The sequence below is a fragment of the Hibiscus syriacus genome, unplaced genomic scaffold (genome assembly GCF_006381635.1).
Source record: "Hibiscus syriacus cultivar Baekdansim isolate YM2019G1 unplaced genomic scaffold, ASM638163v2 tig00013960_pilon, whole genome shotgun sequence".
NCBI classification, from domain to species: domain Eukaryota; kingdom Viridiplantae; phylum Streptophyta; class Magnoliopsida; order Malvales; family Malvaceae; genus Hibiscus; species Hibiscus syriacus.
This window is the reverse complement of record NW_024062312.1, coordinates 2,424,818-2,447,451: the sequence shown is the minus strand read 5'-3', so window position 1 is coordinate 2,447,451 and position 22,634 is coordinate 2,424,818. Positions and strand designations below refer to the sequence as shown.

The 22,634-nt window shown below is 37.4% G+C and overlaps 1 protein-coding gene and 1 pseudogene across 1 annotated transcript; one reads left to right on the top strand and one right to left on the bottom strand.

The window, feature by feature from the left end:
• The first annotated feature begins 1,706 nt into the window (after positions 1-1,706).
• On the top strand, positions 1,707-7,583 carry LOC120206781 (ARM REPEAT PROTEIN INTERACTING WITH ABF2-like). The gene is made up of 19 exons (XM_039206375.1): positions 1,707-1,967; positions 2,122-2,279; positions 2,687-2,859; positions 2,942-3,062; positions 3,145-3,219; positions 3,499-3,593; positions 3,735-3,810; positions 4,059-4,166; positions 4,752-4,880; positions 4,974-5,042; positions 5,204-5,263; positions 5,390-5,513; positions 5,654-5,799; positions 6,034-6,097; positions 6,212-6,291; positions 6,669-6,733; positions 6,824-6,941; positions 7,037-7,161; positions 7,248-7,583. The coding sequence occupies exons 1-19, from the start codon at positions 1,727-1,729 to the stop codon at positions 7,339-7,341; spliced, it is 2,121 nt and encodes a 706-aa protein (XP_039062306.1). The 5' UTR covers positions 1,707-1,726; the 3' UTR covers positions 7,342-7,583.
• A 5,426-nt stretch (positions 7,584-13,009) lies between these two features.
• LOC120206626 lies at positions 13,010-14,279 on the bottom strand (annotated as a pseudogene).
• Between the last annotated feature and the right edge of the window lie 8,355 nt (positions 14,280-22,634).

The window sequence follows — 22,634 nt, the reverse complement described above, 5'->3', positions numbered from 1 at the left end:
GAAATTTTATTAAGTCTAGGGGTTAATTAATATATTAAGCCAAAATAAAAATTAGGATTAGAAAATTACGTGGCTGCTGGCTTTAAACCAGACCTCTCCCGTAGATCGGACATGATTCGGTTTGTGCAAATATAAATATTTAATTAAACTGGTCCAGTGTAGTTCAATTTATTATTTTACTAATAAAAAGAGGGTATTAAAATTTAATTGTAAAATATTTTTGTCAATTAATATTTTAATTTAAGAATGATTATTTGTAGGCATATAAATGAACCGAGCGTTCAGCGAACCGATATTAAAATTACCTCAACCTCTTACCCTAACCCAAGTTGACTAATACTAAAATTAAAACACATATAGGTGAAATTTAAAAATATATGAAGAGAAATATTATTTTATAATTCCAGGTTTTATATATTTTCGTTTAATTATAAATGTTTTCATTTGTTTTATCATTTGAAAATAGTTTTATTCGGATCAAGAATATTATTTAAGCATATAAACAAAATAAATTAAGATTCATTTATATAGAGTTATATTTTTAAATTTTAAAAATCATTTTAATTATTTTTCTTAATAATGTGGGATGATTAGAAGGGCAATATCTGTTTATAATCTTTCTTAAATAATTAATATCACACGCTCTGCAGACACATTTATTTGAATCCAACATTTAAGATCTCAAGAGAAAATAACATTTTTTAATTATTGATGTCCCTTGATAAATTCAAAATTATTTAAATTATTAAATTAGTTTCGTTTTTTTACTAGATAAAGAATACTATATATATATAGCATTTTATATTATCTTTTTTAATAACATGATATGTTTATAAGATAATCTCTCTCAAAAAAGTAATCTATTAAATATTAATAATACATATTTACACCTATCAAACCCGAAACATTTAAAAAGAATAAAAATTCATTTTATAATTAATATCAATATATATATATATAACTTATATTTATTGTTATTAAATTTAAATGAATAAATAACTTAAATTTAATTAAATTTATAACTCATATATAAATATTTCTTTAATTCACAATAAACTAATATTTTTCCTTTTAGAGTTAATTTTTAAGATTTAAGGTTTTATGATTTGTGATTGGTAGTTTAAGGTTTATGATTTAAAGTTTTGGAATTAAATTATATGTTTTAGGGTTTGAGATTTAGAGGTTTAAGATTTAAGTTAAAAAGAGATATTATTTTACTGTGAGTTAAAAGATATTTATTTATGGTTTATAAATTCTAATTTAATTTAAGTCATTTTTTATTTAAATCTAATTTTTATAAATTAATATAAAATTTATTAATTTTATATAGTTTATGTGGATTATATATATATATATATATATACTCAAAGTTAGGGTCAAATTAGTCCTATAAAAGTCAAATCTTTTAAAATCGTCAACTTTAAAATATTTTCAAAGGCATTCAAATTAGGGTCAAATTTGTCATATGATGGTTATCTTTTGAAATTGATTAATCAAATAATAATAAAAAAATTAGAACAAGAAACCAGGAAATAATAATATGGCGGGCCGGTTTAATCTTTCATAAAGGGGGAAAATGAAGGAAAAGCTCTGTTTTTGTTAAATGCCCAAAATACCCTTGATCTAGTCTCTAGCTTTCTCTGTCAAATCACGTTTCCTATTTCTGATAAAATCTTCTCTCACCGTTTTTAGAGTCTTCATTTTCTTTCTTATTCACTATTTCTATATGGAGCTTCAGCGTCCGGAGGAAGAAGGCCTCCCAGAACGAAAGGGGCAAAAACGGAAACTAGAGGAAGAGATCCAAGAGGGCCGTGAAATCACCGTCCCCAACGGCGACTCACGCTGTGCACTCTTGGCCGAAGTAACCGCTCAGGTTAGCGTACTCGAATCCGCCTTCTCTTGGAGCGAATCAGATCGCACCTCTGCCAAGCGTGCAACTCACGTACTAGCTGAGCTCGCCAAGAACGGTAAAATTTTGAAAATCTTCAGTTGCAAATTCCGATCTCATTCTATTTTGAATTTTCTCGCCTTTATTTCGTGTTGTATTTTTACTGATTTTTTTCCCTTCTAAATTTCATGATTAACGGTAATGATCTATGTTTTTTTATTTATTTTTGGAAGAGGAAGTTGTTAATGTGATCGTTGAAGGTGGTGCGGTTCCGGCTTTAGTGAAGCATCTGCAAGCGCCGCCATGCGACTATGGTGACCTAAGTCCGAAGCCTTTAGAGCACGAAGTTGAAAAAGGAAGTGCTTTTGCACTGGGGCTTCTCGCTGTGAAGGTGATTTTAGTGAATATTTCTCCTTTTATAACCAAAAAAAAGAGTAAAGATGGTTGTTACTACCATACTTGTATTTTATATAATTTTGCGTAGTATGAGCTGTAGTTTACGTTTTAAAATTTGAATTATATATTAGAAGTTCACTTGTTTCGTGATATAGATAATTTGAGGAATAATGCTTGATGGCAGCACAAGTTAAACATGGAGAAATTCAAGTTATACTAATCTGTTAATATAGGGTAGAGATGATTTTATTGCTAAACCACTAAATCTTGGCTATATTTTGAATCTGGTATTTTTCTGGGTTTGCATGATTTATGTTCCTGGTATTAATGGAAATATGTTAGTTATTCACTCTTGTTAATCATTGGATCTGGTAAATTCTTTATTGCCTTTGCTGATAACAGCCAGAACATCAGCAACTTATAGTTGATTCTGGGGCCTTGTCACATCTCATGAATTTGTTGCGCCGGCACAAGGATAGTTCTATTTCTCGTGCTGTGATCAGCGTCATCAGAAGAGCTGCTGATGCTGTCACCAACCTTGCTCATGAGAATAGCAGCATTAAAACCCGTGTCAGGTTTGCTAAAATTGTGCAGTTTTAACAGAATTTATTTGCAGCTCCTTGTTTATTCTATTAATTATCTTGATTGGTTTGATAGAATGGAAGGTGGGATTCCACCTCTTGTTGAGTTGCTTGAGTTTACTGATACAAAGGTGCAAAGAGCAGCTGCTGGAGCATTACGAACCCTAGCTTTCAAAAATGATGAAAACAAGAATCAGGTAACAGATCTGCCTCTGGAAGGTGGTGTGGATAAAACTGCCTTAAGTGCTGGTTAATGGAGTGAATACTATGGCTTTGCAGATTGTTGAATGCAATGCTCTACCTACTCTCATCTTAATGCTAAGATCAGAGGATGCTGCTATACACTATGAAGCGGTAGGATTCTTGTTGTTTATGTTACTTAGCTTTGGGTGTGTGGTGTTGGACATGGGGATACGTCAATGCTAAATCTTTTCAAGATTTCCATGCATTTTGGGAGTCCTTCAAGGCTTATATCCTCATCATATCCATGTCCGATATGTGTAGGGCACGGGTGCTTCAAGACAAATAAGGAGTAGGAGTAACATAACTTGGATGCTTTTTAGGCTAATTCCATTGGGTTTTAATTTATTTTTTATCAGTTGTTCCATAAAAAAATTTCCAATTGGCTTGTAGGTTGGTGTGATTGGCAATCTGGTGCATTCATCGCCAAACATAAAAAAAGAAGTTATTGCTGCTGGAGCTCTGCAACCTGTCATTGGCTTGCTTAAGTATGTTTAATTTGGTTTCGTGTTTCTTTAACGTGTTTTACTTCTAACATAGGTTATAATTTTTTTTGGGCTGTTCTTTTGATTTGCATTTTATCAAGGTTTCTCCTTTTTATATTAATCGATTGTTTTATTGGAAAACAGCTCCTGCTGCCCGGAGAGCCAAAGGGAGGCAGCTTTATTGCTTGGACAATTTGCCGCAACTGATTCTGATTGCAAGGTGAAGACTGTCCATTCTCTTCATACTTAACTAGTCTTAAGATGCTTCTTCTTGGATCTATTTGTCAATTTATGATGAAATACAGTTATTGACTCTGGAATTACTGCCCTAGTATTTGTATGAATTTAGCTTTTCACGTGCTGCCCTTTTTCCTTGAGCATTGGTCTCTATGCTTATAATTTTCATTCCCTTCTCCTTAATTTATCCTCGTTTCTCCTTTTTGACACATGCTACTTTGGATTTTGCAGGTTCATATTGTACAAAGGGGTGCTGTTCGACCCTTGATTGAAATGCTTCACTCTCCTGATGTACAGCTGAAAGAGATGTCAGCCTTCGCTTTGGGGAGGTTGGCACAGGTTATTATTGCTATTTCCCTTGAACAATTTCAAGTTGTTATTACTGCTGTGAAAGATGCTTATTGGCCTTGGCCTTCAATCTAATGCTTATCCTTTTTTCTGTGATAATAATGTGATTAATTTTGTCTACTTAAAATATTTTCTTTTTAAATAAAATTTGAAGTTAATGTTGTTTATGAATTCCTGCTAGTTTCTAAGACTAAATTTCTTCCATTACCTGTCAATATACCTGCTTGTTATTTTGGTTTCACAATTGTTGCAAGTCATGTAATTATGATGGTTTTGTCAGATGCATCCCTTCCACTCTTCAAAATATCCTGCCTCTCACAATTTTCATCATGGCTCATGCATGTTTGCATATCATTTTTTTGGCTTGATATCTTAATAAAACTTTGTTCCTCAGCATTGAACAGAAAGGGCTTGTTCTATTGTCTTTGTTTTTTTTCTTGTTTCCGAGGTTTCTGCTTACTTGAAGAGGTCTTTATAGTTGCATCTGTGAAACTTAATAGTCTGCTAAATTTCCTTTCTTCATAAACTGGAATTAGTAGATAACTCTTTGTCAATAAAATATAATTTTGTTTGCAGGACCCACACAATCAAGCTGGTATTGTGCATAGTGGTGGTTTGGTTCCTTTGTTGAAGCTTCTAGATTCAAAGAATGGATCTTTGCAACACAATGCTGCCTTTGCTCTTTATGGTCTTGCAGATAATGAGGTATGGTAGAGTGTGGTAGTTGACAACCTTTAAAAAGTGCCTGGATTTATTTTTTGGTGTCGTGGTACACGTTAATATATTCTTCTCTTGTAGGATAATGTATCCGGTTTTATTAGGGTGGGGGGAGTCCAACGGCTGCAAGATGGAGAATTTATAGTTCAAGTACGTCAATCCTGTTAGATGTTGCCTTTTTACTCTTTTAGTTTCCATGCTACTAGTTTCTTAGTTGCTGCATGATATCCATAAGAAATCAAAACTTCACTAGCTCATTGCTTTGTCTTTAGTTTTCCTTGTTTAATATGATTGGTTTATGGTACTTTCAGGCAACAAAAGATTGTGTAGCCAAGACACTGAAAAGATTAGAGGAGAAGATTCATGGGCGAGTAAGCATTTTCATTCCTATAACTACCCTTTGCCTTTTATATCTTTATGAATTTGGACTGATGAAATGTCTGGCTGTCCAATGCTCTTTATGTTTTAGGTCTCATTTGATTTATTTATCTTTGTAGGTTTTGAACCATTTGCTGTATCTCATGCGTGTTGCAGAGAAGCCAGTCCAAAGACGAGTGGCTTTAGCTCTAGCTCATCTTTGTTCCCCTGATGACCATAGAACTATATTCATTGATTATAATGGTCATTTTCTTTACCGTTTCCCCAGTTACTCAAAATCAGTCATATTCTGTGTTTTGTGCAATTTAAAGCAGCATACTGCATAAATGGATCGCAAATGTTTTGTTGCTTTGAGGGGCTGATTGTTCTCTGTTTTCATGCAGGACTTGAACTGCTTCTTGGTCTTCTTGGTTCTACAAGTGCTAAACAGCAACTTGATGGTGCTGTAGCTCTGTACAAGTTATCCAACAAAGCTATGACACTTTCTCCTATGGATGCAGCTCCCCATCTCCAACACCACAAGGAGTTTGTAAATTGGTTAGAGCGTCATTCATTTCCATTGCCTGAATTAATATCATTCCGAGAAACCGGTGTTATGCCTGGCCATATACTGTTCCATAGTTATTGCAAGACTAATTGTTTCAAATTGCAAGGGTAGATCCACGACATTCTCAATTTCTCATAATTGGTTATGAGGAGGAGAATAGTTCATACTATGGATGTTCAATTTAAGTTCCTGTTATAATATACAACTTAAATGCAGGTCTATTTGGGGGAGCAATACGTGAACAACGCCACCTTATCTGATGTCACCTTCCTAGTTGAAGGTTATACGATTTGCTTACCTAAGGCTCTGATGCTTGCTATGTCAAAATAATTGGTTACATGTCAAAATATAGCTTTTGTTGCAAGTAAGATCCTTTATTTCTCTCCTCTTGCAGGTAGACGATTCTATGCTCACAGAATCTGCCTTCTTGCTTCTTCAGATGCATTTCGTGCTATGTTTGATGGTGGTTATCGGGTGATTTCCCTTTTGCATCCTTTTAATTTTCCAGTTGTCCGTCCCTTCTATTCTCAAGAGGGGGCCCAGGGCTATCTTCATCCTTGGTTTTGGGGCTGGAATTTTTATTCATGTACTTTCTAACAAATGGGAGAGTCCACATTGTATTGCTCAATTTCTGATGATTCTGGAAGAACTCTAAAACTCATTTTTTGGGACTTGGGCCTTTTCATTTATTCCTGGTAGCCTTATATCATTCTTTTTCAAAATACAGGATTTCAAGTACTCATTATCACTTTAGCTTTACACTTAGACCTATAGTTCTTGCTAGAGGACAGAGATGATGATGTCAAGCTACACGAGATTCTTTTAAAAATCCCTCTTGGCCTGTATTGCAGGAAAAAGATGCAAGGGATATTGAAATTCCGAACATTAAGTGGGAGGTTTTTGAGTTGATGATGAGGTATTGCAATTATTTGATCCCAATGTATATACATCGGATTTACATCAATGTATTCTTTTTTAGCATAATTCTTTTTACATCATTGTACAGATTCATATATACTGGATCAGTAGATGTTACATTGGATATCGCACAAGATCTGCTCAGAGCAGCTGATCAATATCTTTTGGAGGGACTTAAGCGACTTTGCGAATATACCATTGCACAGGTGAGCCGAAGAGGTTATCTGTAGATATTCTGAATCCTTTCGTTGCCCTTAAAATCTGGGATTGGCATCTGATCATCGCTATGTTTTCATTGAAGGATATATTGCTTGAAAATGTTTCGAGCATGTATGAGCTGTCTGAAGCTTTTCATGCCATATCGTTGAGGCACACTTGCATCATATTTATCTTGGAACATTTCGATGAATTGAGTGCAAGACCTGGGTATGTACTTAAGATTTTCCATGACCGTGCTCTTCTTTAGGAACTTAACTGTATGTACTTAAGTCGAGCTTCGCGTTGTGTTGCAGGCACTTGCATCTAGTCCAGCGGATAGTTCCCGAGATCCGTGATTACTTTGCGAAAGCACTTACAAGACCAAACACGCATAAGCTGCGGCTATAGAAGGCTGGTCTTTTTGTTAACTCCTGATCTCGAACCAGGTATGTTGTACAGAAAGTAGCAGATCTTATCGAATTTGAAGCCCGATTGATTACTCGTAGTTTGGTTCATAATCATTTGCACGTAGAGCAAAAAGTACTAGTTTCTTCTGATTCATTGTTTGTAGATGTTTGGAGAATATCTTGGATTGTGTTGGCTAGTAGATATCAATGTATCGAAAGTGTTATCGGAGTCGGTTCTCGGCAGTTGCACGTTTCTTTCAATAGCCTTGCCCTTCGAGCTCTTTTTCCAGAAATTACTTCGCGAATGTTATGTTTCCGATTCGGACAAAATTAGGGATGGGTACGGGCGGGGCTGGACTGGACGTGTTGGTTATTCGGCCGTACTGACCTCGACCCTAAACTTAAAACCTTCCACCCATCCTGGATCTGCTCGGAATTTTAGGGTAAAAGCCCATCCCTACATATTTTTTTTTTATTTTGTAAAATAGAGAGATAATTGGAAAAAAATAAAGACATTATAATAATTAAAATTACCTGTAGATATTTAAAAATTACATGTTATGTATGGTAGGGTAGGTGATTTTATTTTTGTGGAGACCATGAGGAAGAAAACGGAAATAATTCATCATATAAATACAAAAAATCATTTAATATGAAAAGGATGTCCACTAAATTATTAGGCGATATTATATTAAAAAACCCCATAATTATTTTTCTTGAAAAATACCCCTAATAGATTTGTTAGAAAAATACTCTTCAAAGTGTTCGCGTAGGATGATCTAAAAAGTATGATCAGATTTTCTGTTTTACGAAAAATGAGATTAGATATTGTGTTTTACAAAAAATGAGTTTTATGCATTTGTTATTGTTTCTAACTAAAATTAAATGATTTTATTTGAAAAAGTTGATAAGTCTTCCGACTTATAAAACAAACGCGAGGACAATTAAATGTGTTTTATAGGACCTGAGAGTAGAGGTGTACAAAAAATTCGAATATCCGATTTTGTGTAAAAAGTATCCGAAACTGGATTTGGGAAAAATCGGTTTTTTAAACCGGATCGGATATTTTAAAACCGGATAATATAACCGGTTTGGAAAAAAATTGGACGATCGGTTTTTTTACCAGATTAAAAACTGATTTGAAAAAAATCGGTTAAAAAATCGTTTTTTTATCCGAAAAAAACCGATATGGGTTTAAAAAACTCGGAAGTTTTTAAGTATTTAAATTTATCGAACTTGGAATTTTTAAGTATTTGAATTTATCGAATTTGAAAGTATTTAAGTATTTCAATTATCGTAAACTTTGTTGCAATTGATGACGATGCAATTTTAATAATATTAAAATCGGTTTTTAAAAAAAATCGGGTTTTTTCAAACAGAAACCGATTACACCATCCGACCCTCTAAATCAGTTAGGATTCGAACCGGTTTTTTATAAACCGGTTTTTTGGCTAGGTAAAAAAACTAGATCAATTTTTATCCGATCCGGATCAGATTTAAATCCGACTTTGTGCATGTCTGCCCGAGAGTCCTACGTAAATAGTTTGAAGTTGTTTTCTAACAAATCTGTTAAGACAACAACAACAACAACAACAAAACCCAATTCCCATATGTATGGGGTAAGGGGGAGGTAGGGTAGTAGGCTACCCCCAACGCCAGGTTGAGAGTAACTTCCGTGGAAGACCTCCGGCAGTCAGAAAATTAAAAATTTAGATAAAATGCAATGCATGTATAAATAAATACATAAATACATAGCTAAACAGTATTCATATGCAGTCATTAAAATCATATGTGCGTCTGTAACGGGAATTAATCCCTGCATAATTATCCCTGCGAAAGAATCTCTGCATATAGACATAAACATAAGATAAGATCCGGCTAAATTTAAAAGAGGAAACATGAAGAGAATGATACACAGAAGTCAACGTTAGCAAGCCCAGTTCTAATCCTTCATAAATACCAATAACAGAAACGTATAAAAAGTATAAGTCATGGAAAATACTACAAAGACATTAAAAGAAGACAGAGATGATACACCCTATAGATGTGACCCACACTACTCGACTACCCTAGTCTTTAGCCTCCATATTTTCCTATCAGAGGTCATGTCTTCGGTAAGGGCTAAATCCCTCAAATCAGATCTCAAGCAGTCTTCCCACTTTCGCCTTGGTCGTCCTTTCCTTCTGGCACCGTCGACTGTAATCGACTCTACCCTCCTTACCGCATCCGACGGTAGTCGCCTAAGGACATGCCCAAACCACCGTAGTCTTCCCTCCCTCAATTTTTCGGAAACAGACACCACCCCCAAGGACATCCTAATAGCAGAGTTTGTCGTCATATCCCTCAGAGTCTTACCACATGTCCATCGAAGCATTCTCATTTCTGCGGCCTCAATCCTCCTTACGTGATCCTTCTTGGTTGCCCAACATTCTGATCCATACAACAGCGCTGGTCTTATTGCCATTCTATAAAATTTTCCCTTAAGTTTTAGAGGGACCTTCTTGTCACACAGAACTCCAGTAGCGGCCCTCCACTTTAGCCATCCCGCCTTTATACGGTGTGTAACGTCATCATCTACACCCCCATCTTTATGTATCATAGACCCTAGGTACTTGAAACAATCCTTTGAGGGAGAACGTGTCCTTCTATGCATACTTCTACATCTTCATCGTTTTGGTTCCCATTGAAGTTTGAACATAAATACTCTGTCTTTTCAATATTGATCCTTAAACCTTTTTCTTCCAAAGCAGTCTTCCAGGTAGCCAGTCTACTATTCAACTCAGATTTTGTTTCAGCAACTAAGACAATGTCGTCAGCGAAAAGCATACACCATGGTACACCGTCTGGTGTCGCACAATAGATGTCGTCCATGATCAAGGCGAAGATGTAAGGGCTAAGAGCCGACCCCTGGTGGAGTCCGATTTCCACCGGGAATGCCTCGGTGTCGCCAACTGTAGTCCTGACGTAAGTAGTAGATCTACAGTACATATCACGAATCGCCCGGATATAAGCAGTTGGGATCCGTCTCGTTTCCAAAGTCTTCCAGATCGTATCGCGGGGAACACTATCATAAGCCTTCTCAAGGTCAATGAACGCCATGTGAAGATCTCTAGACTTTTCCCTATATTTCTCCATAAGCCGTCGAAGTAGATGAATCGCCTCCGTGGTAGACCTGCCTGGCATAAAGCCAAATTGGTTTTCCGAAACCCTAGTAACTTGTCTCAACCTAGCCTCTATCACCCTTTCCCATAGCTTCATGGTATGGCTGAGGAGTTTAATACCTCTGTAGTTACCACAACGTTGGGATCTCCTTTATTTTTATAGATTGGTATCACCGTAGACTCTCTCCACTCCTCTGGCATCTTGGCAGTCTCTAGAATAATATTAAAGATGTTGGTCAACCACTTAACTCCCTCTTCTCCTAGGGCCAACCACACAGTGATAGGAATTTGATCAGGACCGACAGCTTTGTCCCTTCCCATCTTTCTAAGAGCCATTTTGACTTCCTCAAACCCAATCCTACTTGTAGGGCAGTCATTGGCCGTAGTATGATAGTCGGCTAACCCATCAACGATACTATCTCTACATGGAGAGGCACCGTCATTAAATAAGCTAAAGAAGTAACTACCCCAAACCCTCTTAATATCGTGATCTTTCGCTAAAAGAACACCATTGTTGTCCTTAATAAACCTAATGTTACCTAGATCCTTTTTCCTAATCTCCCTAGATTTTGCAAGTCTGAAGATGCCATTTTGTCCTTCCTTGGTGTCTAATCTCTTGTACATTTCCTCGTATGCCTTATCCTTTGCTTTAGCTACCGTTTTCTTGGCTTCCCGCTTTGCCTCCTGGTATCTTTGTTTAGCTCTCGACCTTTCTTCGTCGTCATTGCATTGTAGAAACTCCTTGAAGCAAGTTTGTTTTGTCTTCACCTTAGTTTGGACTTCGTCGTTCCACCACCACGATTCTTTATGTTCCTTGGCCTTCCCCGTCGACAACCCAAGGGTATTTTTGCCAACATCTCTGATGGAATTTGCCATATTTTTCCATAACATATCTGCATTTTTTGAGTTTGTAGTTTCAAAACTTGTATTAGACAAAACCTTACTCCTAAAGTCATCAGTTGTCGCTCCATGTAAGTTCTTCCAGAGGATCCTAGGTTTACCAAGTTTAGCCCTCCTATGAGTGCTCCGCCCGTGGGGTACGCGATACACCAAAACCAACAATTTGTTGTGATGCACATGCCTCTTCAGGGAACACCTTACAGTCAATGCAAGCCCATCGTTCCTGATTTCTAATTAAGATGTAGTCGATTTGGGTACAATGTCCCCGCTATGAAACGTAATCAAGTTCGCATCTCTCTTATTAAAGAAGGAGTTAGTGATCACCAATCGTGAGCAGTAGCAAAATCAAGCAACGTACGCCCCCCATCGTTCCTGCTACCATAACCGAAACCCCCATGAACACCGTCATACCCGTCGGTTGCACTTCCTATATGGCCATTGAAGTCTCCCCCTATGAAAACTCTTTGGTCCTCCGGAATGCTCCTAAGTATATCATCTAACTGATCCCAGAAGCAACGTTTCTCCCCCTCCCCTAGGCCAACGTGTGGGGCGTACACTGAAAGGACATTCACTACTTCCTCTTCTATAATAACCTTAATCATCATGATCCTATCCCGGTATCTGCAAACTTCAACTACATTTTCCTTGTGCCTAGAGGATGCCAAGATACCCACCCCATTTCTAGCGTTATCTACGCCTGAATACCACAACTTGTACCCATTACACTCTCTTGCGCGAGACCCTTTCCACCTAGTCTCCTGAATACATGCAAAATCTATTTTTCTATTATTAAGTACGCCGGTTAGCTCCAGCAGCCTAGCATTTAATGTGCCTACATTCAGCGAGCAAACTCTTAATCTAGTCTCCTTGTCACCACTCTGTCGAGCCCTCCCCCTATACGCCCCATGGGATCTAAAAGAATGACATGACCTCAAGTAATCATCTGTAACCGAAGCTATGAGGAACTATGAAAAAAGAATCCAAATAAGACAGAAGATGCACTAATAAAATGCTAGAGAATTGAGGAGTACTAAAAATCCTAGTTGGTTACTTAATAGGATTTTAAGAAAATTCTTACGCCACAAAAACAAATATTTTATTTGATAATGCAAAATTCTTTAAAAACACTAACAAATCTGTTAAGAGATACTCTTTAAAAAAATTTATGGATTTTTTATATAATAATGCAAAATTCTTACGCCACAAAAACAAATATTTTAATATGGAAATAACATCCAAGTTTTTAGTATAATATTCAAATATCTATAATTTCTTTAAATCAAATCAATTGTAATTAAATGAATTCGAATTCCCAAATTATCAAAATATACCAATTGAATTATGATTCAATTGTCCATTAAAGTTTTGATGCATAATGGTATTATAAAGGAAAATTTGCCATTTAGACCTGATCTAAATTTGGTCTAATTTTATTTGATCATCAAAATTTGAATCATTGAATTTAAATGGACTCGATTTAGATTTAAATTTAAATGGTTGAAATGATTATTCTTAATAATTCGAAATGGAAATGATACAACATAAAATATCACAAACTCAAAGCTTATGATGATGTGGGAGCATAATTGAACCGATTTCTCTCCCATGTTTTTGTGGACATTAAACAAGGAAAGAAGGTAGGCGTTGGATGTGTTTCATAATATTCTCGGATTCATAAACCAAAATATGAAAGCCATGATCTTCTCCTTCAACATCCATCAACTCCAATTCCCCTTCCCACCTACTTTCCTTCACTGCATCATAGCACATAATCCCTCTATCCATCAATAAATCCTTCTCAGCGACACTAACAAGTAGCCTCGAACATTCAAGTCCGGCCAAGCTCGGAGCTCCGGCAACCACCGGATTCATCATCGGATTATCGAAACCCCCGGAAGCCTCCTGATACACCAAGTGCCATATGGTGTACATCGCCAGCTTCTCCCGTTCTTCCACATCCTTAGTCTCGGACCCCACCGGGCTTGAACCCCTGAAATAAGGGTGTGTTTGAAAAGCTCCCTTGATGTTAACACCACCGCGGAGGCCTCTTATCCTGCTCTCATCAGTGTGTTATGAGCAAGGTTGGCACCGGAACTGTCACCGCCGACGTAAAGTCGATCGAAATCGGTGTAAGTGGATAACCAAGGCTCCTTGTTGGAAACGCCGTTGGAACTATGAGAAACAACCCATTGTAGAGCAGTCCAGCAATCATGATAAGCAATGGGGAGAGGGTGGTCGGGGGCTAGCCTATACTCGATCGAGATGACAAGAGCATTGGCTAAACAAGACAAGCAGTTCATGAACTTGGTTTCGGCGAAACAGAAAGCTGATTTGAAGGAAAAGCCGCCGCCATGGAAGTAGACTAAAAGGGGGAGCTTTAGGTGAAGTGGGTGCTTTGGGAGGTAAATTCTGGCTTAGAGTGGTGGGTTTTCGGAGATGATTATGTCCTTTAAGGAGACGTCGGTTTCAGGGTCGGGGGTAAAAGGTGGAACGATGGGAGAGCCGGGCAATCTGTCCAGTGAACCATCTTTGTAAACTCGGATGTAAGAGAGGAGCTCGGCAATTACTTCCTTGCCATTGGAACCATCCTTTTGAAACTGGAGCCCAGCATCCTGAAATTGAGTTGGTTTTGTTCAGTGCAATTAGCGTAAGGCTGTAAGCTGGGCCCTATGAAACTCAATTTATAGGCCGAGTTGATTACTTACTCCCAAACAACCCCGTTTTAGATTCCTATAGAACCTATTTTTCCTTTTTCTCCTTTTTTTTGTTTTGTTTCTTCTTTTTCTTCATCACTTCACAAATCTAGTACTGAACATTTTAGTTTGCTACAGCTCGAGCGAACATATGTTGCTCCTCCTCTGTTGAAGTATAGTTGCATGTCTACAAGCTACGTGCATGGTTGGCAGTTGCAGCTAGTGTACGTGTGTGTTGTGTGAGTTAGCTAGTGATTAGTTAGGTTGACTAAGGCTGTTAGAGGTTGGTTATGAGTTTGTTAAATAAGTCTTTTAAGTTTGCTATACAAGTTCTCTTGTATAAATGTGTTGATGTACTCCTTTGATGAAAATAAGTTTTAGCCTCTTTTCTTAATATTTTGTTAAGTTCTGGTATGAATTACAACATGGTATCAGATGCTGGTGATCTGGTGGCGTGGTAAAAATCTGCTCATTCTTCAGCTGAGCGTACATTAGTGATATGACGCCTCTGATTTCTCCACTCCCTGGTGGTGATGTGAGCAGTTCTGACTGCTTGGGACTTGCTCCGAAAGGGTTCACCAATAAACGATTGAGCGTTGTTTTAGACGATCGGAACTTTCTGTTGGGGAAACAACAAGTGATGTTAACGGTGAGAAGTCATCATCTTGAGAAGTTGTTATCTGGCTCGATTACTCTTCCGCCTGTGACGGTTGTACTTGATGATGGAACGATTGCTGAGAATGAAGATCATGAGGTCTTTGTGGCTCAAGACAATGCCTTGGCCTCGTGGTTGTTGTCTACGGTTAATCCGTCCTTGCTGCCACATCTAATGGAGGCAGAAATGGTTGCTCAGTTATGGAATACCATAAACAAGATCTTTACCTGTAAATCGACGACGGCAGTGATGAATTTGCATTATCAACTCAAAGCAGTTCATCAGGGTGACTTAGGGATGCTCATGTACATCTCTCAAGTTAAAGAGATATGTGATGCTTTAGCATCATGTGGCAACCCGGTGTCCGATCTTGAACATATTGCCACGATCTTGAATGGCTTGTCAGCAGAATATAGGTCGGTCGTCATTGTATTATCAACCAGTTGTGATGCCTTGACATTGAAAGGAGTAGTCTCGGTGCTTATTGATATTGAGACTCAATAGAAGAATTTCACTCGCTTTGACAATATGGTTGTTGCTGCTAATGTAGCACAGGTGAAGAATGTTATGGATGATAGGTGTGATCGGTATACTCGTCAAGATCAAGTCAAGACTGACATGCATGCAACATATAATAATCAGGCTGGTCGGGGTCAAGGGCGTGCCAAGGTTCAGTGTCAATTGTGTGGGAAAAATGATCTCCTTGTCAATTGATGTTGGTACAAGTTTGACAAGTCATTTTCTGGTGTAGATGAGTCAGATGTGAGAAGCTCATACAAGGAGCGATCGCTTACAGCTAATGTGTGTCACTACAATTCCATTGTCTATGCTTGTGGAAGCAAACCGAGTGTACGTGCAGCAAGTCTGGATAGTCAAGATCGACTCAGACCACTTGCAAATATAGCTGTAACAAATTTTTCCCCTGCCTCGTGGTTTGTAGATTCAGGAGCTACTTATCACATTACTTCTGATGCTGCAGAAGTTGTAGATGGTTCAGATTACACAGGTGCTGGTAAGGCAATGGTACTGGTCTTTCAATTGTTAAAGTTGGTTGAGCTTCTGTTCATATCGCATCTCATTCTTTAATGTTAAGTGATTTACTGCATGTACCTTTAATAACTAAGAAGTTGATATCGGTGTCCAAACTTGCTAGGGATAATAAAGTGTTTTTGGAATTTCATGTTGATCATTGTGTGGTTCGAGATGAAAAATATGGTGTTGTGCTGCTGCGAGGAAGAGAGGCTAGTGGCTTATATGAGTGGCAATTTTCTGGCTGGTTGTGGTAGAAATACTTAAGAAAATTTGGCTTATAAGTCTAGTAGTAGTAGTTGTGTACTATGTCATGATCGTTTAGGTCATCCATCTTATAAAGTGTTGTTTCAAGTTTGTAAACAATGTAATGTTCCTTTGCCAGGTAATATGAATAAAGAGTTGCTTCCAACATGTGTTCCATGTCATATGGGTAAAAGCCACAAGCTTCCATTTAATGCATCTGAAACTCGATATGAACATCCATTTCAGCTAGTATTTACTGACCTATGGGGTCTGGGGCATATTGTGTCAAACGGATTCAGATACTATGTATCGTTTGTAGATGCGTTTTCAAGACACACTTGGGTGTACTTGTTGAAAGAAAAAGGGTAGGCAGTTCGAGCATTTCAGTTGTTTCAGCAGTTAGAGCATATATAATTTGGTCGGGTGGTTAAAGCTATGCAGAGTGACTGGGAGGTGAGTTTCGTTCTCTATCAGCTGTGCTTGCACGATGTGGGATTCAACATTGGGTGGCATGTCTTCACATATCCCAGTAAAATAGGGTTGTGGAAAGAAAACATAAACACTTGTTTGAGATGCCATTGACACTACTGGCTCGAGCATATCTACCCTTGAAGTTCTGGTCGTTTACGGTTGTAACAGCAACCCACCTAATGAATAGGCTGTCAATTAAGGTACTTCAAAGGCTTACTCCTTTTGAGAAGATATTTGGGAAACCTCCAACATATGATCACCTAAGGGTGTTTGGTTGTAGGTGCTTCCCTCATTTACGATTGTTTCAGCCTTATAAGCTTACATACATATCATAACAATGTGTTTTCCTATGTTACAGTATTAATCATCAATGGTATCAATGTTTAGCACCTGATGGACGAGTATATATGTCTCATTATGTAACTTTTAATGAGCAGGTATTTCCATTTGCTGAACACATAGACAAGAATGATATGACAGTTTCGGATAACTCGGGTATTGGGGTGTCACTGATGGTGGTTCTTGGTGCTCGACGTATTTGTGGTAATTCCTCACAGGTATGTACAGGTCGTAGTCCAACTGCTCGACAAGAAACTGGACATGCACCAGTATGCAATGGGGAAGTGCGTGAGGCTACTGAAGTTAGGGCCTCCAGTAGAGTGTCGGTCAGTCTACTGAGAGTGTTAGTACTAATGCAGGTGATAGTTTGGAAAATATGGTGCCAGGATAGGTAGACCAGCCTTGTGAGGTGCTGATGGATGAGTCGGTTCAGGTTTGTATCCCTAGACAGTCTGATGGTGGCTCAACATGTTCATTGGTTAATAATGAACATCCGATGGTCACTCACAGTAAACGAGGTATCTTTAAACCGAAAGTGTTTGTTACACAAGTTAAGGGAGTGCTAGTGAGCCATGCATGGTTGGTCAGGCTCTTCGAGAATCAAAATGGAAAGAGGCAGTGCTTGCTGAGTATGATTCACTGGTAAGGAATGGTACATGGGTGCTTGAACCATTACCAGAAGGTTGAGCAGCGGTTGGATGTAAGTGGTTGTTCAAGGTTAAGTACAATGTTGATGGGTCTGTGTTAAGGGACAAAGCTCGGCTTGTGGCACGAGGGTATTCACAAGTGCATGATCATGACTTCAATGACACGTTCAGCCCGGAGGTAAAGGCTACCACAGTGAATATTGTGTTATTGCTAGCAGTAACTCGCAGGTGGACGTTAATAATTCGTTTCTTAATGGTGAGCTTGGTGAAGAAGTGTGCATGGTGCAACCACCAGGCTTTGAACAAGTGGCTAGTGATGGCAGTCGGTTGGTTTGTAGGTTAAAGAAGGTGCTGTATGGGTTGCATCAAGCACTGCGCATGTGGTATGCCAAGCTACGTCATTTTTTATTGGAGCTGGGGTTCTAAGGTACAGCAGTTGATGCGACGTTATTTGTTCGACGAGTTGGTTGAGTTCGTACATTGGTTTTGGTGTATGTAGATGATATTATCATTACAGGTGAATCGAATGGTGTTATTGATGAAGTTGTTAGGCTGTTTGGTAAGAAATTCTCCTTAAAAGACTTGGGTGAGCTTGGTTACTTCCTTGGTGTTGAAGTCAGTAGGTCGTCTGATCAATTAGTGTTAAGTCAACGTAAGTTTATTCGCGAGTTGCTGGAGCAGACAAGTATGCTTAATGCTAAGTCAGTACCTATGCCAATGGTGGTTTCACCCAAGTTAACATGTGATGCTGGGAAGTTACTTACAGATGCATGCATGAATAGAAGTGTTGTTGGTTCCTTGCTGTATTTGAGTCATACAAGGCCAGATATAACATTCAACATTAATCGAGTGGCCCAGTATATGCATCGTCCTTGTGATGGTCATTAGCTTACTGTTCAGAGAATGTTGTGCTATTTTAGTGGGACAGTTCACTATGTCTTGGTGTTTAGGTCGGCCTCTACGTCTGAATCTTACTGCTTGACTGCGTTTTCTGATGCTGATTGGGCCAGTAACGTTGATGATCATAGGTCAGTCTCTGGCTCGTGTGTGTTCCTCGGATGTAATTTGGTTTCGTGAAGTGCAAAGAGGCAGAAGACTGTGGCTCGCTCGACAACAGAGGCCGAGTATCATAGTATTGTTGATACAGTGGCTGAAGTGGTTTGGATTCAGTCATTACTGTCCGATATGGGTGAAGCAGTTGCTGCAGTCCATGTAGTGTGGAGTGATAATACAAGTGCCATTGCCATGAGTGCTAATCCGGTGTTTCATGCTCGATCGAAGCATATAGAATTAGATATACATTTGTGCTTGAGAAAGTGGCTTGTGGAGCTGTTCAAGTAAACTATGTGCCTGCAGATCACCAAGTTGCTGATGGGTTGACAAAACCCCTGGCAAAGTCTGCACATGTGTTGTTTCGACAGCAAGTGCAGATGTGTAACATCCCAATTACCGGGTAAATGACTAAATTGTAAGAATTTATAAATTTAGTTGGTGAATTAAAATAAAGTGATAAGTCAAGTGATTTATGGAGGAATTTTATGTGTTGGGTATGATAGTAAATATAGAATTATAATAAGGGTAAAAGGGTCATTGAGCAAATAAAAGAATAAAATAATAATTGTGGGTATTATAATACCCATGTGAATGAATTGAGGAGATTTTCATAGACTTATCTTCTTCATCTTCTTCTCTCAACGTGAGACACCCAAGCTCAAGGTAAGAATTTGAACCTTGGTCATTTCTTTGATTTTTAGTTTGGAAATGGAATTTTGGATGTTATATAAGCTAAAGGAAAACTTATATGACATTAAAACAACAAGATAAATGTTTTATAGATAAATTTGAGAAATGGGTTTTTAGATGAAATTTCGATATGGATGAGTTTTTGAAGTTTGAATAAGATTTTTGACTTGTCAAGAGGTTAATTAAGGAGTATGGAGTGTTAGAATTGATTAATAACATGTTTGAAATTTGGGTATGATTCTTAGTTTTAAGAATTTGAATGAAGTATGGGAGATTTTAAAGTGTTGAAATGATAGAAGTTAGTTAAAATGGTTGTAGTTAAGTTTAGTGGTATGAAAGGAAATTTGTATGAGACAATTTAGTGAAGAGTTGATGATTTTTGGGTTTGAAAAGTAAAATTTACAGATTATGCAGAGGGAACCGATACCCTCTAGGGGGGGAATCGTTTCCCCCTAAAGAAAAGTTGAAGTTTGGTTCATTAAATTTGTTTAAGCTATTAGACTTTAATGATAAGGTTTAGGCTTTTGATAATTGTCTCAGAAATTATGTTTATGTAGACATTGAGCCTAAACAAGTTCCAGAACAAGTGACAAGTAAGAACAATCGAAGGATTAGAATCGAGTCAAATTAAGTAAGGCTAAGGTGAGTGCATATGCATAACATGATTATAGAAATACATTCAGTTCTAGACTTGTGATAAGTCTAGATTTTATATCTTGACACATGAATAATAATATGTGACTAATATGACTTCTATATGTACATTACTATCACCATATGTTATGTGTGTTATATGCATTGTTTTACCTTATTTATGTATTACATGAAAATATGAGACCAGTTATGCAGCATGGAGTTATATGATTACATAAAAAAAATGATATGAGCTATGTGATAAAGGTAAGAAGTTATATGTCTACGCGATATAAACTAAGTGAAATATAAAAGCCCATGTTATGTAGATGAGAACTATAGGTATAGTTGGCGTGCCAAGAGTAGAGGGTCTACGCGGTCCTTCGGGACAAAATTCTACGTGGTCGTTCGGGGATATATATGTATTCTTTGGAACATGTATGAGGTCTTTTGAGACACCTACTTGATCATTGGTATATGTATATGATTCTTAAGGAATTTCTATGTGGTCCTTAGGGATATATTATGTGACACTTCGGTGCATTTCTACGCGGTCCTTCGGGACAAATTCTACGTGGCACTTCGGTGCAAATTTATACAAGCTGTGGTGACAGCATAGTGCACAACCTCACAGTACTCATATACCTCGGGTTCTCAATATTGTATCAAGGGCTATTGAATATATTGAACTTATTATATGAATTCATGATGGTTAAATTGAGGAGATTATTGGTAAGGTACATTGTTATGCAGCTTACATGGATTGCATAGATGTTTTCATTACATTTCATTTTATTATGGCATCATTATTATATTCCATTGTTATTATTATTATGCCTCACTAAGTCTATGACTTAGCGTGTAAGTGATTTACACATAGGTACCAAGAATCAAGAATAGCTGAATATGAGTGGCAAAAACAACAACACTGCTAGAAGATCAGATCAGAAGTAATTGATAAAGTATGTATTTTGATTGTGTATAATATGTTGGCATGTAAGAAATGTAATAAGTTGTTAGTACGAACGCTCTGATCGTATTTTCTAATGTTTTGAACGTATTTATGTAAATGTAAATGTATAATAATGAACGGTTAATTTTTACGGGTTTTATGTACGTTTTACGGATGTACTGTAGCAGTACTATAGTAGTACTGTAGCAGGGGAATCAGTTCCCTATTTGCAATCTGGAAATATCTGTGTAATCGGTACTGTAACAAGTTACTGTTCACGGTACTGTAACAGGTTACTGTTCATTACTGTTCATACGTATTTTACTGATCACAAATACGTTTTTGCCTCAAGATTTTATAACAAATATAATTCAATAGTTTATTATCGTATTTTCTTAAAATAAGTTCAAATGTTTTGTTATTTTGTAAGGAAAAGTGTTTTAAAAAGTCAATGTGACATCTCAGACTCGTATTCGGGTCGGGTACGGGTTGGGGTGTTACAAGATGGCAGAGAAAGAGATAGGTGAGAAGGACGGGGAGAATGTTGAAGTATAGTTGCATGTCTACAAGCTACGTGCATGGTTGGCAGCTGCAGCTAGTGTACGTGTGTGTTGTGTGAGTTAGCTAGTGATTAGTTAGGTTGGTTAAGGTTGTTAGAGGTTGTTATGAGTTTGTTAAATAAGTCTATTAAGACTGTTATACAAGTTCTATTGTATAAATGTGTTATGTATTCCTTTGATGAAAATAAGTTTTAGCCTCTTTTTTATAATATTTTGTTAAGTTTTGGTATGAATTACAACATCCTCGCTCAAATGGAAGTTTCGATCACCAATATTTTAGAGGCCATTCATCAAAGAAATAAAGTATTTTTAAAGGTGATAAGTTGAAGTTTTTAGGGTTTAAGAGAAGGAAGGTTATGGAATTTATAATGAAAATGAGGTTAAAGGCTTCTGTCATTAGAGGTGATGAATTGAGTCGATGGTTGTGTCATTAGAGCGATGAGTTGAGTTGATAATGGACCTAATTGATTGCAACTATCATTAAAAAAAACTGTTAAGTGAAACATGTCACATTTATATTTTTTTTGAAATTTTTATTTTTTTAAAAAAAGTAAAATATTATTAAAAAAAAGAAAACAACTTTAAAACATCTCCCACCTCGTCTCATACTCATGACATTCCTCATCCCCCTCCCATCGTGTGCCTTCCCCGTCTCCTGCTTTATTTCCCTCCCATCTCTCCTTCCCGTCTCCCTCCCCGACGACAGATGAACAAACCACGACGACAAATGGACAAAGAATCTTTAGAATCATCGACGATAGAAGGAATTACGGAATCACTGCAATTACCCATTTTTTTGTAGCAATCGTCACTTGAATCATGAGGGTTTGGCCGTTGGATGTTTGGGTAGTCGGGCTCTATTAACTTTCCTCGTTTTTTCTTTGGCACACAGAGAGAATTGAGGAAGAAAGGTAATTCATTCCCTTAGATGCATTACAATTTATAAAACACCAACACCCACACACTGGCTGCCAGCTGTAAAGATGCTTAGTAACAAATTAAAATCAATCTTCTAACCACATGCATAAGTCACATCACACAGATATCACACATTTAACGTGCATACAAATATCCCATGCATTCAACATGCATACATCACCATAGGATAACATTCACCCACTTTATCATATTTCAAAATCCAAACCATCAACAACATTAAGCTTGTGTCAAAATTACAAAAATTGAGGCTTAGTGAGAGGCTTTGTAAAGCCATATGCAAGTTGATGCAGACCAGGGACATAACAAACAAACAAAGCTCCACTAGC